Below are 17,434 nucleotides of genomic sequence, written 5' to 3' on the forward strand. Positions count from 1 at the left end.
AGCCTGACCTGAAACATTTGGTTCTCCACAACCGGTTTAACCGTCTGATCTTGGATCGCGACTGCAGCTAATTGACTCGGGAGATCCGTCGTTTCTGCTGACGGGAATGAGTATGTTCTACTTCTGGAAGAACACAATCGGATGCCAGCGAGTCCAAAGCATAGCGTCGCCGCAACCGAGAAGCCTCAGCAAGTTGAGGTCATGGATCCGAACAATGATGTTCGACGGCCAGAACTTGGAACCTAGCTCAAGTCTCCGCGAGATGATGATTACTTTATTAAGTTCTTGAGTTGTGTTTGGTTGAAGTTGAAATCGGAGTAATTTGATTCAAGTATTTGAGATTTTCAATTTATAGTTGTTTTGATATTTTGGAGTAGCTTTTTATTGCTTGGTAATAGCTTTCATAGTCGTTGGGAGTAGCTTTATTAGTCTCAACTTTAGGGAATAGCTTTTGTTCTACTTCGTAGTAGCTTTTTTTGGTGTTAAGAGTAGTTTTTGTTGTTGGTGACAGTAGTTTTACTTACCTCCTCGGAAATCTCACTAGAGTAGCTTTTGTTGCTGATGGGAGTAGTTTTTGTTGTTGGTGACAGTAACTTTTAGTGTTTATGGCAGTAGTTTTTTCTTACCTTGCCGGGAATCTTACTAGAGTAGCTTTCATTGCTGGTGAGAGTAGTTTTTGGTGGGGGGATAGTAGTTTTTAGTGTTGGTGACAGTAGTTTTTCTTACCTCGCCAAGAATATCACTGTAGTAGCTTTTATTGCTGGTGAGAGTAGTTTTGGTGGTGGGGATATTAACTTTTGTTGGTGGGAATAATAGTTTTTGATTCTGGGGAGCGTAGCTTTTGTTGGTGATAGTAGCTTTTGTTACTGATGACAGTAGCTTTTATGATCTCACCGGAGGTTGCCGGAAATCTCACCAGAGTAGCTTTTGTTGCTAGTGACAGTAACTTTTGGTTTTAGTAACAATAACTTTTGTGGTCATCGGAAATCTTATCTGAAGTCGCCGGCAGTTTGTCGGAGTTAGCCAGAGGTCGACCGGAGACTGGCCGAAGAAGGGAGAGATAATGATTGTTGACTTTTTACTCTAATGACATTTACGTAAATATGTTGGTTTTTATATCCAAAATTTAACACCCATTTTAATCTAGTGGCCTTAGAGCATTTTTAGCAATATTAACAACTTTTTAGTTAAATTTTAGCCAAAGTAGCTAAAAGTCATTTTGGCTAGCCACTTTAGAAATACGTTTGCATTAGTACTCTCTATTTTAGCTTGTTTTGAATTTATATTATTTTTTTAATGAAGATTAAATAATTTAAATGTATTTATAAATTACATAAAATACTCAAAAGAATTTTTTTAAATTAAAGAGAGCCTCATCTTGCTCTCTATATTTAGGAGTGAGATAGCTAAAAGCGATAATGGAGTCACTTAGAGCGTCTTTAGCAAACTCTCTATTTTTGCTCATTAGCTATTTTAGAGAGCATGTTTACCTTTTTATATAGGGTCTTGACCCAAAGCACCAAAATTAGAAAAAATTATCTCACTTATCCCAGCAACTGATTTTTATTCCTACTAACCCGATTTAAAGAGAAATGACAACTTTACCCTTGAACCTAATTAAGAAACTACATGATGCCACTCTCTCATCTCTCGCCTCCCTCCGATCCGGTCTCTCTCTCTCTCTCTCTCTCTCTCTCTCTCTCTCTCTCTCTCTCTCTCTCTCTCTCTCTCTCTCTCTCTCTCTCTCTCTCTCTCTCTCTCTCTCTCTCCCTCTCTCTCTCCCTCCTCGTCAGAATCGGACAGACGAGGTCACCGATCTCCGTGCTCGGTGTGCTCGGTGATGGCGGCGGCGACTTGCAAGAATGGGAAACCGGCTCGAGAACTCGTCGTCGTCTTCGTTGCTCATCACATCCACATATTCGCTTAAGAAGAAGTACGTCCCGGTCTCCCAAAGCCGAGCTGCTAGACGGCACCGTTTATCCAAGTCAGATTCTAGTTTCTCGTCTCGGAAGAGATGCAAAACTCCAGCATTCTCCCAAATGGGTATTTGAAGAAGGCATGTAACGTCCCGAACCTAAATTTACCAGTTTACGAGTTTTTCGATGGGTAAACGACAATTACATGTAATTTTTTGGCTCCGTTTTGACATTTTAGGGGGCCCTAAAAGTTGACTTTTTGTTCGGATCAAAATTTGAGAAAATGTTCTTCATGAAAGTTATAGAGGACGTTAAACCGAGCGCGTGTATATGTGGTACGTAAAAATCGGAGTTCGTATGCTAAAGTTATGGCTTAAAATGTGAAATTACTGTTCATGGTAACTTTCTATATATCAGAAGTTACTGTGGTAGGTTTCAGAAACCTACCCCCCCTTCTTCTTTTTCCGATTTCTTCATCGTCCGTCATCCGATCGAAGTGATTCCAATTGGTCGTGGACCGTCTCTTCCTCTCTACACGGCAGTACCAGTGGGTATCGGCGATTTGGCTGGAAAACCTCGAATCCCGGCAATCATTGTTACTGTAGCAGTTTGCTTCTCCGGCAAAATTCTCCATTTTCCAGCCATTTCCGGAGGTGAAATTGGTTCTATTAGGAGCACCTCGAGCCACTGATCGTTTTCTATGAAGGCTTCTAGCTGAAATTTCCACGTTTGGTAGGAGAATTTAATGGATTTCCAAATTGGTGGGTTTGGAAATTTCTGGATTTGTGTTCATCGGCAAAATTGGAGCAGTTCAAGGTATTTTCTCACTTGGTCACAGTTATGAAAATTGCTTAGAATGTTGAGATGATTCTGTGGTTGGAATTTGGTGGCCGGAGGAGGAGTTGGCCGCTGCATGAACAGTATCATACGTGAACAGTGCGGTGCGTGAACAGTAGTGTCCTTTAAACAGTAATTTAAATTATATTTTTTTTAGCTATTTAAATCCTATAATTTTTGTAGAGGTTGAATATGTGAATTTGGTTGGAATTGGAGAAGTTTTTAATTGATTATGAATTTCTGGGAATTTAGGATTTCGATTATCGATTTACGAGAATCCGACCGTCGGATATCTCTTGGTTCTGACTTGGAACCTTTAAGATAACGAATTTATTTGGGTTGAATCAGAGAAGAAGTGGAGAGATGATTTATGAGGATTTGATTTTGAGAATCGTATTTGATTGTTGAATAGTTATTCACGGAAAATAATTGTGTACAGGGCGACGTACCGAGCTATTGCTCGACGAAGGAACTCGTATGCATGGTCGCCTAAACAGTACTGTGAGTGGACATTTATTTTAAATTAAATGTGCATGCAGTATATTATTTTCCGATTGAGGTTTAATTTTTTTATTTGAATTATTGAGTATTATGATTTTATGAGCTTGATTTCTTAGGATTTATTATGCTCTATGAGTTACGGGATTTTTAGTGGATTTCCTTCCCGAGGGCTTTCAATAGATTTTTCAAGCTATTTATTTATGAGTTATTGAGTTGGGAAATGATTTTCGGGAAGTGACTGATTGAGAAAATATTATGAGAATGATTGATTTCGAATATCAGTTTATATGATGTTATACGAGTACGAAGGATTTAGCAAATATTTGAGCTCTGCACTTATCAGCCTTGAAGTTAGATTGAGATTTCTTCCGAAAGCATTTATTGATTTTCAGAGTATTTGATTTATGCTTTCGAGGATTTATTGAGATATTGAGGTTTGAGTTAGCGAGATAATCCTGAGTTATGCTTTCGGTGAATTTTTAATGTTTTATTGAAGTAACAGCGAGTTTCTTTCCGAAAGCAAATAATTGAAAGAGGTTGTTTCCAGTTTATTGAGGAGGCTATGTTCGGCGCATGCGTATATTACCTAGTTGGCAGTCCCTTCTATGTAATAGTCTGGTTGGCAGTCCCTTCCAGACTACATCCCGGTTGGCAGTCCCTTCCGATGCGTCACCTGGTTGGCAGTCCCTTCCAGATGACATGAGGTAGTTAGTTGGCAGTCCCTTCTAACTACCTGTGGTTAGTTGGCAGTCCCTTCTACCCACCGCCTCCTATTCCGGTTGGCAGTCCCTTCCGATGCGTCCACCTGGTTGGCAGTCCCTTCCAAATGACATGAGGTAGTTAGTTGGCAGTCCCTTCTAACTACCTGTGGCTAGTTGGCAATCCCTTCTACCCACCGCCTCCTATTCCGGTTGGCAGTCCCTTCCGATGCGTCATTTGGGTGGTAGTCCCTCCTAGATGGATGAGATGACTAGACAGCAGTCCTTCCTAGTCATCAAACGAGCATCTTGAAAATGATATATTTTTTTTATAAGGATTGAGGATGAGATTTTAAGAGATTGCAATAAAGATGATGATTAAAAGTATTTCCAATATTATTACTGCATGCGAGGTTTTAGAGAATAACTTGGGAAAGCATTAAGTTTACTTATTCATTCAAAATTATTTATTTTTTTCGTCCACTCACTCTAACAGTTTTTAAATGTTTTCCCCTGGGCCCTTCAGTTTTAAATGCCCAGTTTGCAAGTCAGTTTAGCTTGAGGTCGAGCGTACATGGGGTTGAGGCATAGCTGTCATAGCTTCCGCATTATAAAAGTATCCGTCATTTATCTTGTATTCTATTCTCTTGTACGCCTGTACATTAAATTGCTCTGATAACCCAGGATATTGATATTCTTAAGTTCAAAATTGTTTGTGAAATGGGAGACGTTGTGATATGGGAAGCAGGGTGGCTCCAGAAGAATAAGGGTGGATTATTTTAGAAGTGTAAATGTCTTTCTACAGGTTTTTGGGTAATCCACTTTTAGAGGGAGTTCCGCCAAATTTTTGGTAGAATTTCTTCTAAGGTGGGCCCTGCAGGGCCACTTTGGATTTCAAGGTGAAATCCGGGGCGGGTCCTATCAAGGCTTCAATGAATTGGATGTTGGATAATAGAAATTTGTTTCAAGACGTTTTGAGTGTACATGAATTTGAATTCCAATTGTTGCTGACATGCATAGAAACTATCCTTGCAGAGTTCATCTCTTCATTATGAATTCTAGTATGATGCAATTATGATATATTGTGTGGCTGTGTCTTTGGTTGGCTAGTAGGGTCACACAAGAAAGTGTAGTTTACAGCTTTGCAACCTTGTTGCTAGATCTTCCGAGTGGCAAACATATTCTTCCCAGCCATGTGAGTTCAATGATATTTGTCTTTTTTGAAAGATGTTAACTTGGATGAGAATGACGATGATTTGGAGTAGCTTTGCAATGATATTTGTCTTTATTTGAAAGATGTTGCTTCTTTTTTTTATTTGAAAGAAAAAAGGGAAGAAAAAACAGTTCTATTAGAGAGCAATAAAGGGCTACTGGGGGGCAATAGATGTTTTGAATTGATATAATCTCCTCGTTTTTTTTCTTTAATCAAAGTTTTATTTGTGTAGTTTTAGGAAGATTAATTACCATTTCGGTAATCTAAACGTCTATTGGGGGGGCAATAGACGTCCACTGGGGGCAATACATGGCTGATAGTCGTCTATTGAGGGGCAATACATGGCTGATAGTCGTCTATTGGGAACCAATAGACGTCTATTAGGGAGCAATACCCCAATAGACGTCTATTGCCCCTCTATTAGGGGGCAATAGACATCAATAGAGGGGCAATAGATGTCTATTAGGGGCAAAAAAACTTTCCGGTGAGATTTTCAGCAAATTCCTGTGGGCGGCAGCCGGTGACCGGAATCTTGCGGAAGGTGACCGGATTCCTGCGAAAGTTGGCCGGATTCAGGCGATCGGTGACGGGCTCCGGCGAAGTCTCATTTGGTTTCTCTCTCTTCCATTTTCTCTCTCTCTAAGTAACAAAGGGGTGAGGGGTAAAATGGTATTAAAAAAAAATTAAAAACAAAAAAAAAATCTTAATGGGATATTAGGGAAGACTCCCTTAGAGTGTATTGGATAAGAGGGAATTAAAAAAACTTAATGGGGTAAGTAGAAAAAAAATCCCTAGAAATGGGGTAAATGGACAAAACCACTTTTATATATTTTTAGTTGCTGGACCTTGATTAAAATACCTCTTCAGTCCCTCACTTTTTAAATTTTAGATTAGTCCTTATTCTTTTTTTTTTTTTTTTTTTTGAAGAATATCATGTCGATATATTAATAATTCTCAGGCCAGAAAGGACCATTACATATCCTCCCTCTACCGACTTTGGGCAGATAAAGAGTTTGTGGTGAAACCACAGCGATACATAGAATTAGGTCCGATCATTTGACGGTACCCATGCTCACTTATTCAAGAAAGCCTATTTCACTATGGACAGTAATGCATAGTAATAGGCAAGTAAATTTGAAAAAATACTAAGTAAAAAATGGGTATAGAAACCCATTAGTTATTGTGGACCCAAGAGAGAGCAGGCCCAACATCCATTTTAGAGCCCTAGGCCCAATCATCAACCAGCAAAGCCCATCAAGGACAAAACCTAGCTGTTCCCAAGTTGTTCCTGCCGCCGACAACAATATTGGCACCGGCCGGCCAAGCATCCATGCCGACCAATGCGAAGGTAGTCCCACGTCCACCTCCTTCGTCAGACTCCCCGAGATCTGGGCTTGGATGGGAGCCCAAAGACAGCCCAACCACATGCTCCTCCATTGTGATCTGGACACCCAAACTCGGCTGCGCTTCAATTGAAGTTTCAGCAGCATCTGCAATACCGGCCATGACCAATCCCCGAGCGTAGCATGATGACCCATAGTGCCTCCCCGCGTGAACGTCACAGAAGAGACCCGATCGTTGACCATCCACCAGAGCAGGGGCCAGCCACCACTTTTCACCACCACAGCCAAGAGCCCCGCTGCGTCTGCGGATATCAGCCACCCTTCAGTGCTGCAGTCGAGATCAGCATCGCCACCGCATCCATTCGGCAAGAAGCATAGCCCCTCGTCGCCAGAGTTATAGATCGAAGGCTTGCCTTTGCTTGCTTCACCACCGGCAACGCCCAATCAGAGCTTTTCCCCTCGCCCCCAGAACGAAGGAGATCTATTCATATGCCCCAGCAAAACCGGGGCTCCTGCAGATTAGGATTGAGAGAAGCCTAGCCTTGGCCTCGTGGAGGAGACAGCAGCTGTCATGTCCGATGAGTCCGATGAGAAGGGAATCGGAATAGGTGTCCATCGACGATGGAGGGGAGGCCAAGGGCGGCAGAAGCGCAACCCTAGCAGAGCCATACTAAGTTTAGTACGGATTACACATGTAGTCCTTATTCTCTCTAATTCTCACACAACAGGTCTAAAATGACTATTATACCTGTCACTTCCTTTTTTTTCTCTTTTTTTATTTTTTATTTTATTTTATTTTCTCTCTCTCTCTCTCTCTCTCTCTCTCTCTCTCTCTCTCTCTCTCTCTCTCTCTCTCTCTCTCTCTCTCTCTCTCTCTCTCTCTCTCTCTCTCTCTCTCTCTCTCAAGTTACATAATATGAATTCACTGTTCATGTCACAGTACATATCACAATTCATGTCATGTCACAGTACTGACCATATCACTTTTCAGGTGTCAACTTCATTAAAGAATCCAGAGCTTTCATTGATCGAATGAAACAAGGCAAGTGCTTAAGCATGGATTCTATGATCGAACCCAAAGAAAAAAAACTTGGGCATGGATTCGTTTTTTAGATTGGAGGTAAGGAATGGATATGAAGAACTGAAGGAGGAAAGGGAAGGTAAGATTATCGAGCTCGAGTCGTTGTCGGCCTCTGATATTTGTTCAACATCGTGCGAAGTTGGGAGGTAGTAGAGCTTCTTAGTTTGAGCATCAAGGTCTTTGAAGGGGTTGTGGAGCTTCATGGTTGTAGCGGTGATCTGATCATCGAAGACGGTGGTGGGTTGGTTGAATCATCCATGATCAAATTGCATAGAAAAAGAAATTTAGGTTTTGATGAATACAATCGTGTATTTGACTTTAAGGGTATCATTGGAATCAAATTTGATATTAGGTGGACTAATTTAACAGACTCAATTTATCATTAGATCTTAGATAACTTTCACCTAATTTATCATTCAATTATCTAATGTGGAGTGTTTTTTTTATCATTTATCCTTAAAAAAAAATATTCTTAAAACCCGGCCTTATTTTGGGAGGGCATGTGTTTAGGAGGGTTATGGTAATCAGAGGTTTAGGCTCAATGTCTCCGTCTTGAATTCGACAGTTTCATTAATAAAGACTTGAGGGCAGCCGCACCAGTCATTTGTTAAAAAAAAACAAAAGTTAGAGAAAAATCTAAACCGGGTGAATCTAAACATCATCAAGACTAATCCAAGCGGGACCTAGGCGGCCATCCAAGAGAGACTTTTAGACCACTGTGTATAGGTAATAGTCTTGTTCAAATCACTTAATTAGATTGGTTTGACTTTAGGCAACAACTAATTCTTGAATCTTCAATGCTTTTAGGTAATAGTCTTGTTCAAATCACTTGATTAGATTGTTTTGATTGCATTGCTTGTTCCTCTGTCATCTTCTTCGTCACTCTCACAAATCACAACTTTGATTGCTTCCTTCCTGAAACTAACTATGGCAGTGGGAGAGGTCTTTCTTGCTGCGTTCCTTCAGGTGCTATTCGACAGGTTAGCCTCTCGTGAGTTCCTCAAATTTGCACGGCAGAAGGGCATTGGCGGGAAGCTTGAAAAATGGAGTGAAACACTGTCTGCAATTCGAGCAGTGTTGTATGACGCCGAGGAGAAGCAACTCATAAGCATGTCAGTGAAAGAGTGGCTGGATGATCTCAAAGACTTGGCTTATGATGTGGAGGACAATCTTGGACAGGTTTTCCACTGACATGTTACGATTCAAGGCCAAGGAGCAAAATCTGGCTGGCACAAGCAAGGTACGAGGCCTCTTACTTAAAGTTAAATGCAACTTCAATATGAACTCTGAAATGGAAAAGATTTCTGAACGATTGCAAGAAATATCTCAACGAAAAAACATGCTCGGTTTGAATAATAGCGGAGCTGGATCTAGTGCGGCATCCCAAAGGCGAACAAGCTCATGCTTCCTTGATGGACCTGTGGTTGGAAGGTATGAAGACAAAAGGAAGATTGTTGCTTTGTTGTCAAGAGATGAATCTATACTGTCAATTTCCATGTAGTTGCAATTGTTGGCATGCCTGGAGTTGGGAAGACTACACTTGCTAAATCAGTATTCAAGGACAACAATATTGCCCTGGAATAGTTCGATCTTAAGGTATGGGTATCAGTGTCTGATGATTTTGACCTTGTTAGAGCAACAAAAGCCATTCTTGAATCGGTCACGTCTGTGTATTGTGACTTCAAGGAATTCAATAAAGTTCAAGATAACTTGAGCTAGGAGTTAGCAAGTAAAAAGTTTCTAATTGTTTTGGATGATGTTTGGAATACCTGTGACCATGATCAATGGACAACCCTACAGTCTCCCTTTCATGTCGGAGCACCAGGAAATAAGATAATTGTAACGACTCGTGATGAAAAAGTTGCAAGAATGACGAGACCCATTGAGATCCACTGTTTGAAGTATACAAGCAGTTATGATTACCAACTATTGTTAAACCAGTAAATACAGAATTTGAAGGAAATTTACAACTTCTGCTATAAGGTAGTACCCCCACCATCAGACATGAGAGATGCAGCAGCGGCAGCAGCAGTAGGAACAACCCCAGTTGAAATTCCCGGTTTTGACAAATGCAGGAGGCTGATAAAATCAATTTCAGATGTAAGAATAAATTGTCAAGTCAATATAAATTCAAGACCTGCATCATCCCATAGTGAGTTTGCCTAATCCATTTAAAGAACCAACAGTTTTTAGGTTTATGTAATTTTTATGCTCTGTCCATTTACTGCCTCATCATATATTGTATGATCAACCAACATGCCAAATTGTGAATGAGATTATAACGAAGGTAAAGGGCATCTAGGCACTACATATGAATTAAAGCTCACCCGGCTATAACTTAGGCTTGGGAAAACAGAAAATAGAAGAAAAAATATAAATAAACTAAACTTACGGTGCAAGATATTCGCAAAATGATGACACTGCTGACGCAACTTCAGTATAAGTTTCAGATGATGCAGGGGCTGTAACTTCAACCAACTGTATCCCGGGAGTTACAGGGACAGCTTCATCTGTATTGTGTAGTTGTGGCATCTTATTAACTGATGACACAGTCACAGTCATCTGCGTGCCTCTCTGGAAATGGAACGCAAACCCAACCCTCAGTAACTCATGATCCAACTTGTAGCCAAGTGCATAAAATAAGCGAAGCACATTCTTGCTTGCTTTGCTTTCGATCACAGTTCTTACTAAAACTGAGAGTTGCTCAGCACCTGCACCTCTCATCGCACCCCCCACGAACCTCACAGTCCTACAAAATTTAGGATGTAAAATATATGCAATATGAAATCAACTAATCATATAAAAATAAAAATACATACGTTGATGAATTTGAAAGGGGAGAGATTTTTTGAGCTTTACCATGTAGGTTCAGTTTGTTCAAGATTGCAAATAAGTCGAACCTCAGAAGGTACAGCTCCTAGATAAAAAAAAAAATCATAACTAGTAAGGGACAGCCAAATCATCTCTTTCGGTGCTATTCAGCAGATATATATAGACGACTCTATCAAAATAATGACACAATAGCATTTTAGTGAAAGTAATCATATGTTATTTTTGCTACTTAAAAACAGGAACACATGTACACAAATTCTTAAGAAAGACTGTCACATGGATCAATTCAAAGGTCACTCGAGGTGAAAAATCTGAACTTGAAGTCACTAAGGAAAAGAACCAAACAAGTAAAAAAGCCAACAGACTGCTGGGAAATTTTGTATTGAGCCACACCAAAGAAGGCTTTGAGCTTCTCCTTAATATGAGTCCACAAAAGAGGAAAAATAGCATACTGATTTGCCTAATCACTACACAGATCAATAGTGTATGAGAAAACAATCTGTACCTAAGTTTGGGCCACTTTTAAGGCATATCTCATGGACCTTCAAAGGTTCTCTGCGAACACCACAAAGACCCTGAAGAAGAATCTCAAGGGCTTCAACATGCTGCAAGACGTAAACCATATGTTAGTTACAACTTCAAATACTCCACGCATAGGGGGGGACATATAAAATGAGGGAATACGGTTCTTTCAAGGATGTTCCTCCAATTATAAGCAAACTAGAGTTGATAATCATTAAATCTCTGTGCATGTAAAAAAGAAAAGTACTAACTAAAATGATCCAATTCAAACTTGGTTCCTCACACATTAACCTCAAACGAATCATTTGTTAACTTGGTAAAGACTTAGAAACCTACGCACCGAAAAGTAATGGCAAGCAAGAGATTCAATCTTTCTCATCTAGCAGCAACACAAAGACAGCTAACCAAAAGGTATCAAATGCCATAAATCCACACTCGAAGAAACTGCATTACAAATTGTAAGTCCAACTGCATTACCTGTGTTTCTATGATTCCCTGAACCACGCACTCCATCCAAATTTTGCTGATATAATCAACCTCACCAAACCCTAATGAGCAATCATACCCAAAAAGACAGAGAATTCAAGATTGTAAATTTCACACCATGGGTCTCTAATATAAGAATTTACAGCATACTAGTAAACTATAAAGTACCATTCAAATCTCCCAGATAGTGTTTTATCAAAAAAATTACAAAACCCTGTAAAAGTTCTAACTTTTAAGGAAATTCAGAATTAAAGGTCGAAAGCTTAAATCAAAACAACCCTAGAAAGAACAAGTTAAGACTAAACAAACAAGAAGTTAGAACTTACCGAGAGTGAGCTTTGGATTTGGGGCTTACTCTTACAGCCTACAGCTCTGGTGCCAATGGAAGAAGGTCTTCCTTATTCTAGGTTTCTGTGAATCCAGAAGACCATTTCAAGTAGCTTTAGATTATTGCTATGGGCCTCAAAAGTTTTCAAAAGCCCATTGTTATATAAGCTCAAAAAAAAGCCCATTTACAAGAATCACACTGCAAAAATTCAACTGTTTTAAACACTTTTCTATTATTATTAAAGAAAAACACTTTCATCTCTTTCGGTGCTATTCAGCAGCATGCATTCATGAATGTCAACAGGTTGGAGGATAAAAGATGGTAGATGTTCTCGAAAGACACGTCATTCATCATACATTCCCGGTCAGTATGATGGGGTTAACAAATTTGAGGCATTCTCTGAAGCCAGACGTACGTTTGCGTACTTTTCTACCATTGTCAGAAGACTTTTGTAACCATGTGACTTGTAAGGTTACTCTTGATTTACTGCCAAGATTGGAATACAATACTTACGGGTACTCTCTTTGAATGGCTATCAAATAACTGAGTTGCCGAATTCAATTGGTAACTTGAAGCATCTACGGTACCTTGATGTTTCTCATACATTAATAATGAGATTGCCTGAATCAACAAGCACCGGCCCTTTGCAACTTGCAGACATTAATATTAGAAAGTTGTTCTACACTGAAGACACTGCCTACAAATTAGATGCGATATTTATCAAATCTACGCCATCTCAACAATTTAAATGTGCCTTCATTGGAAGGAATGCCCCCACAGCTAAGTCAACTGAGCAATCTGCAAACGTTGCCGAATTTCGTGGTGGCCGGGCAAAGGTAGTGACTCAAGGGTAAGAGAGATAGGGCCCCTAGCCTGTCTCTTCTTCGAGGGACATTGTGCCTCTCAAGATTGGAAAATGTCAATGATGTTGAGGATGCAAGGAGGAGTGACTTAATTTGCAAGGAAGGGATTGATGCATTGCAGCTGGAATGGAATGATAAAGGAGAAAATGAATCGATCGTGCTTGACATGTTAAAACCTCATAAAAAGATGAAAGAGGTCATCATCAAGGGTTATGGAGGTTTGCAGTTTTCAGCATGGATTAATTTGGAGATCCTTTATTCTCTTACGTGGTGCATGTGAGGTTAGAGAATTGTAACAATTGTCGATTCTTGCCGCCACTTGGACAATTGCCTTCTCTCCAAATACTTTGTATTAGAAATATGTCTGGGGTGGAAAAAGTTGGCCTAGAGTTTTGTGGAGAGGGTAGCTTGTCTTTTCCATTATTGGAGACCCTTGTGTTTGAGGATATGCAAAACTGGAATGAGTGGTTTCCTTGCCAAGGATATCAAGGACTAGAAGTTTTCCCTTCCTTGAAAATACTTTCAGTGAAAAGATGTCCCAAATTATAGGGTGAGTTACCTCACAAGCTTGATTTGTTAACAAAGCTTGAGATTCATGAATGTAATGAACTGGCATGGTGGTTTCAATTGCCAACTACAAACAGCTCTGTGAATTAAACGTGCGCGATTGCAAAGGGGTGGTGTATAAAAGTGCATGTGCACCACTTTGAGTTACTCAAGTCTGTTTATCTTTCAGATTTTTCAGTGCTGAGATTTCAAACTGGAGGATTCATGACCGGATTAAGAAAGGTGGAACAATTGATGATAGCCAATGGTGATGAACTTTCATCTGAATGGCAGAATGAAGGTAGATTGCTGCAACACCTGATATCTCTTCGAAGTTTGTTCATTGAAAGAAACTCCCACCTTCTTCAATTGCATTGCCTGACTTCACTTCAAATGCTTCACATATATAGATGCCCAAGTCTAGTTTCCATTCCAGAGTCATGTTTGCCAGCTTCTCTTAAAGATATAGAGATTGAAAGGTGCGGTTCTCTGACGTGCTTTGCAAGATACAAAATACCCCCGAGTCTAAGAACAATAGAGATTAAACATTGCCAGTGTTTGAAATATTTGGTAGAGGAGGAGCAGGTGGAGGGTTGCTCCTCTGCTTCATCTTCTCTTGAGTACTTGAGCATATCTAACTGTCCATCTCTTATCTCCTTATCATCCAGAGGTGGATTACCAAAGGCACTTAAACACCTTTACATAAGGGATTGTGAACAACTGGAGACAATATCTGAAGGCTTCTATGATGACACTTGCCTCGAAGAACTTCATATTGGGCGTTGTGCAAATCTGAAATCCTTACCGGAGGGCCTATGTCTTCTTGCCAATCTTCGTAGATTAATTGTTTTGGTCTGTGGAAGTCTTGTTTCCTTCCCAACAGGAGGATTGCCAACAAGGCCCTCCAACCTGACATTCCTTGTTATCTCTGATTGTCAAAGATGGAAAGGCTTCCCTAAAGGGATGATCAACCTCAACTCTCTCCAGGAGCTGGTGATTGGAAGCTGTGAAGGTTTGGCGTCCATTCTAGAGGAGGGTTTTCCCCCCAACCTAACATCACTTATCCTTTTGAATCCCAGCAATTGTAAGCCACTCACAGACTGGGGCTTGCACTTGCACAGACTCACCTCTCTTACAGAGTTATGCATCCAAGGTGTTGATCAAGATTTGGTCTCCTTTCCACCAGAGGAAATGCTGCTTCCTACATCTCTCATTAATCTTACCATTGGATTCTTCCTGAATTTGAGACGAATATCCAGCCAGGGCCTTCAAGTCCTCACCTCTCTTGAATCTCTTAGAATTGATGATTGCCCAAAGCTTGCATCCATTCCAGAGGATCTGCCCTTTTCACTCACACAACTTTACATCTATGATGACTGTCCTCTGCTTAGAAAGAGATATAAACCAGATATACCACGATACTGGGCCAAAATAAGTCACATTCCGTACATAGAGATTGGAGACTACAAACCCTAAGGCTCACAGCCTGCATCCTTTAGGAGTCCAGGTACATCAAAAATTGAAAGAGAAATTGGTTAAAACCTTTATTTCCACGTTCTATGTATGTATTTCTTATTTGCAACTTTTTTCTAACTATGGTGTTTCATATTTCAGACCTACAGATCAAAAGGACATGAGAAATGCTCAAAGATTAGAACTCAGTCCAGTTTATATGGAACATCTCTGGTAATCTTTCCTTTTTCCAAAGCAAACTCACAACTGATTTCAGTGAAAGATGCTTTCTGATCAATTCTTAGATTGTTATGTACATTTCTACATCGTTTTCATATTCTATAATTTTGCTTTTTTGTTTTTTTGTTTTTTGTTTTTTTATCTTAGTTTATGAGTTTGATATATGGTTAAAGACTTCCTTGACCGATAAACAGACAAAATGAGAGTAATAGCTCCATCAACAGATTTTTAATATTCCTGAGGATATCTTTGAACTAGTTGAATATCGATGTGGATCTGTTCTATGTTATTACAGGTTGCATGCTGTACTCTATGTTTTTCACTTGTTGATACAATGAGTTGTACAAATCCTACGTGACATTTAAGAACTGAAAATCTAAACTAGGGATCACAAATGCTCAACCAATAATTCTTATTTCACTCTCTATTTTAGTCCTCGTCCAGAACAAAAAAAAAAAAAAATCTCTATTTTAGCCATTACAATTATTAAGTAAGTGCTCCAGTAATCTACATGGAATGCCAGGTTAACCTCTATTTTTAATCTTTAGACGTTCTCTTGCCTTACAAAATGGGATGCTGGAGCTTTAGATGTTTTAGAGCAAAGAATGCATGCACAGTTTTTTATTAGATCATTACTAGCTTTTTTTATTTGTGTATCTTATTGTAAATTAGTCTTTCTGAAGTCATGGTAGGTTTTTAATCTCCTATGAATGCAGGTGCAACTTCATTTCTTACTGCAGGAAGCATGTCAGTATCCTCTGTTACTGAAACTTCATATACAATGAGGTAAGTCGCATTTCCTGTCCAGTTTGTAGACAAATAGCAATATCTCTTAGTATAATGTCAAGACCCCAGACATTTATGCCTTTTTTACATGGATATATGCTTATTCCCTTTCTTATCTGTTAGCAGAATAATCTGCTTAACCATAACTCCAATTTTAGTTAGAGTTGGGAAAAGATTTGTTTCATTTTTTTCAATGACTATTAATTCTTCAAGTCAGATCATCATATATTTTATTATTTATGGGAGTTTTATGTTGAGGCAATTTTTCTTATTTTAATCGTCCAACATTCATTAGGGGTGGGCGCGGTGCGGTTCGGATCGGTTTAAGGCCCAAACCGCAACGAAACCGCTTTTTTCGGTTGGTCTATATATCAAACCGCAACCGCATTACAAAAGGGATGAACCGATTATTTCGGTTACACCATTTTTCGGTGCGGGTCGGTTTCGGTTTGGACCGATTTATTAATTTCAACTAGAAAGAGAGGGCCAAAATCATGCTTATATTTACCTAACAGTTTCAATAAGGCATAAATAAATTTTGAATGCATTTAGAGTCCACACAAATCGGCAAATGTCACCCAAATATCAAGCAACTTGCAGAAAGACCATATTTAAACACTTAACAAACCCATATATATATATATATAATCAAGCAAACATAGCAACTTATTACAAACTGAAAGAGAAATTTTAAATACACACCCCAAACTACTTAATACACATCCCTATTATTTTATATTTCAAATCAGATTTTATAGGTAGGTTAAATGACCAAAATAGACATCTATGTATTAAAAGAAAAAGAAAAAAATAATCATATGTTCCTTATATTATTCTATAATTATAAACACAATGAATTTCTATACATGGCATCCTCATTTAAAACAAGAATAAAGTTAGAAACCATCTAATTTAAATTTTCCTTAAATGAATTGTAATTAAATGGGGTGAGATACCATGTAATTTAGAATTTTGAAATCAATAGCATTAAGTAGAATTTTTAAAACATATTGCTTTACTCCCACTTTTTAGTTCATTTTTTTCTTATCTAAAAGTGATTATTAGACAATTTATTATCTAATATAAAACATCACAGGTTTAACTTTGTAATTGTTAATGTGTTTGACCATCCAATGACAACTTCGTAGTTCCGCCATTGTGGAGAAACTACCGATACAATTTTGGTTGAATGTTCGACTCAAAATTTTATACTTGATCAAAAGGATGTTTAGTGGATGAGAACTCAAATAATATAAAACCTATTTCTAAGCATCTATTTGAACTTTGAAGGGAACAATAATGAATCCTTATGGATTTCCCAATAACTAACACAAGTAATTAATATGGTCAATTATATATACTAATCAAATGTTAAATAATAGTCTATTTTGAATTCATGGTTTTTAAGTTTAAGGATATTTTAGGTAATTTGGGTTGTGTATTTAGTAAAATGTTAGAATGAGAAATTAAATGATAGGTGTATTGAGTAAGGAGTGTGTATTAAGTAATTAGGGGTGTGTATTTAAAACTGTTTGAAAACCTAAACAAAAATGGATTTCTTATATATTAAAAACCAACATTTCCATCAACAGAGAAATAATAAATAAATAAAATGTAATTAAAACAAATTCGGTGCAGGTCGGTTTAAATCGGGCGGTTTATGACCCGAAACCGCAACCGAACCGCATAAAAGCGGTTCGGTGAGGTGTGACCATGAAACGACACCGTTTTAGTTCGGTGCGGTTACCGAACCGCTTTTTCGGTGCGGTTCGGGTCGGTAACCGCATTTT

General features: G+C 38.9%; 2 protein-coding genes across 6 annotated transcripts; one reads left to right on the forward strand and one right to left on the reverse strand.

Moving 5' to 3' along the window:
• Positions 1 to 8,120: 8,120 nt before the first annotated feature.
• Positions 8,121 to 11,967, reverse strand: LOC133733993 (mediator of RNA polymerase II transcription subunit 18-like). Of its 5 annotated transcripts, none has more exons than XM_062161660.1 (8): positions 11,756 to 11,967; positions 11,421 to 11,491; positions 10,927 to 11,026; positions 10,449 to 10,506; positions 9,982 to 10,338; positions 9,586 to 9,668; positions 9,359 to 9,481; positions 8,121 to 9,215 (listed from the first exon to the last, which is right to left on the reverse strand). In XM_062161660.1, the coding sequence occupies exons 2-7, from the start codon at positions 11,454 to 11,456 to the stop codon at positions 9,384 to 9,386; spliced, it is 732 nt and encodes a 243-aa protein (XP_062017644.1). In that variant the 5' UTR covers positions 11,457 to 11,491; positions 11,756 to 11,967; the 3' UTR covers positions 8,121 to 9,215; positions 9,359 to 9,383. The 5 variants fall into 5 exon arrangements, with proteins under 5 accessions (XP_062017644.1, XP_062017643.1, XP_062017642.1 ...); XM_062161659.1 differs by having other exon boundaries at positions 8,121 to 9,255; XM_062161658.1 differs by having other exon boundaries at positions 8,121 to 9,268.
• A 1,354-nt stretch (positions 11,968 to 13,321) lies between these two features.
• LOC133728435 (putative disease resistance protein At3g14460) lies at positions 13,322 to 15,708 on the forward strand. The gene is made up of 3 exons (XM_062155849.1): positions 13,322 to 14,673; positions 14,781 to 14,852; positions 15,575 to 15,708. Exon 1 carries the CDS (start codon positions 13,392 to 13,394, stop codon positions 14,640 to 14,642), a length of 1,251 nt encoding a protein of 416 aa, XP_062011833.1. The 5' UTR covers positions 13,322 to 13,391; the 3' UTR covers positions 14,643 to 14,673; positions 14,781 to 14,852; positions 15,575 to 15,708.
• Positions 15,709 to 17,434: the final 1,726 nt, after the last annotated feature.

Source organism: Rosa rugosa, chromosome 2 (genome assembly GCF_958449725.1).
Source record: "Rosa rugosa chromosome 2, drRosRugo1.1, whole genome shotgun sequence".
Taxonomy (NCBI): domain Eukaryota; kingdom Viridiplantae; phylum Streptophyta; class Magnoliopsida; order Rosales; family Rosaceae; genus Rosa; species Rosa rugosa.

What these genes read in the sequence shown, in the direction of transcription:
- LOC133728435 (XM_062155849.1), top strand. Translation starts at nt 13,392, where the DNA reads ATGACCGGATTAAGAAAGGTGGAACAATTGATGATAGCCAATGGTGAT.
- LOC133733993 (XM_062161660.1), bottom strand. Translation starts at nt 11,456, where the DNA reads ATGGAGTGCGTGGTTCAGGGAATCATAGAAACACAG. An exon ending in TAAAAGTGGCCCAAACTTAG is followed by an intron (nt 10,507 to 10,926) that starts GTACAGATTGTT and finishes TTTTTTATCTAG; the next exon opens with GAGCTGTACCTTCTGAGGTT. An exon ending in GAACAAACTGAACCTACATG is followed by an intron (nt 10,339 to 10,448) that starts GTAAAGCTCAAA and finishes TAAATTTTGTAG; the next exon opens with GACTGTGAGGTTCGTGGGGG.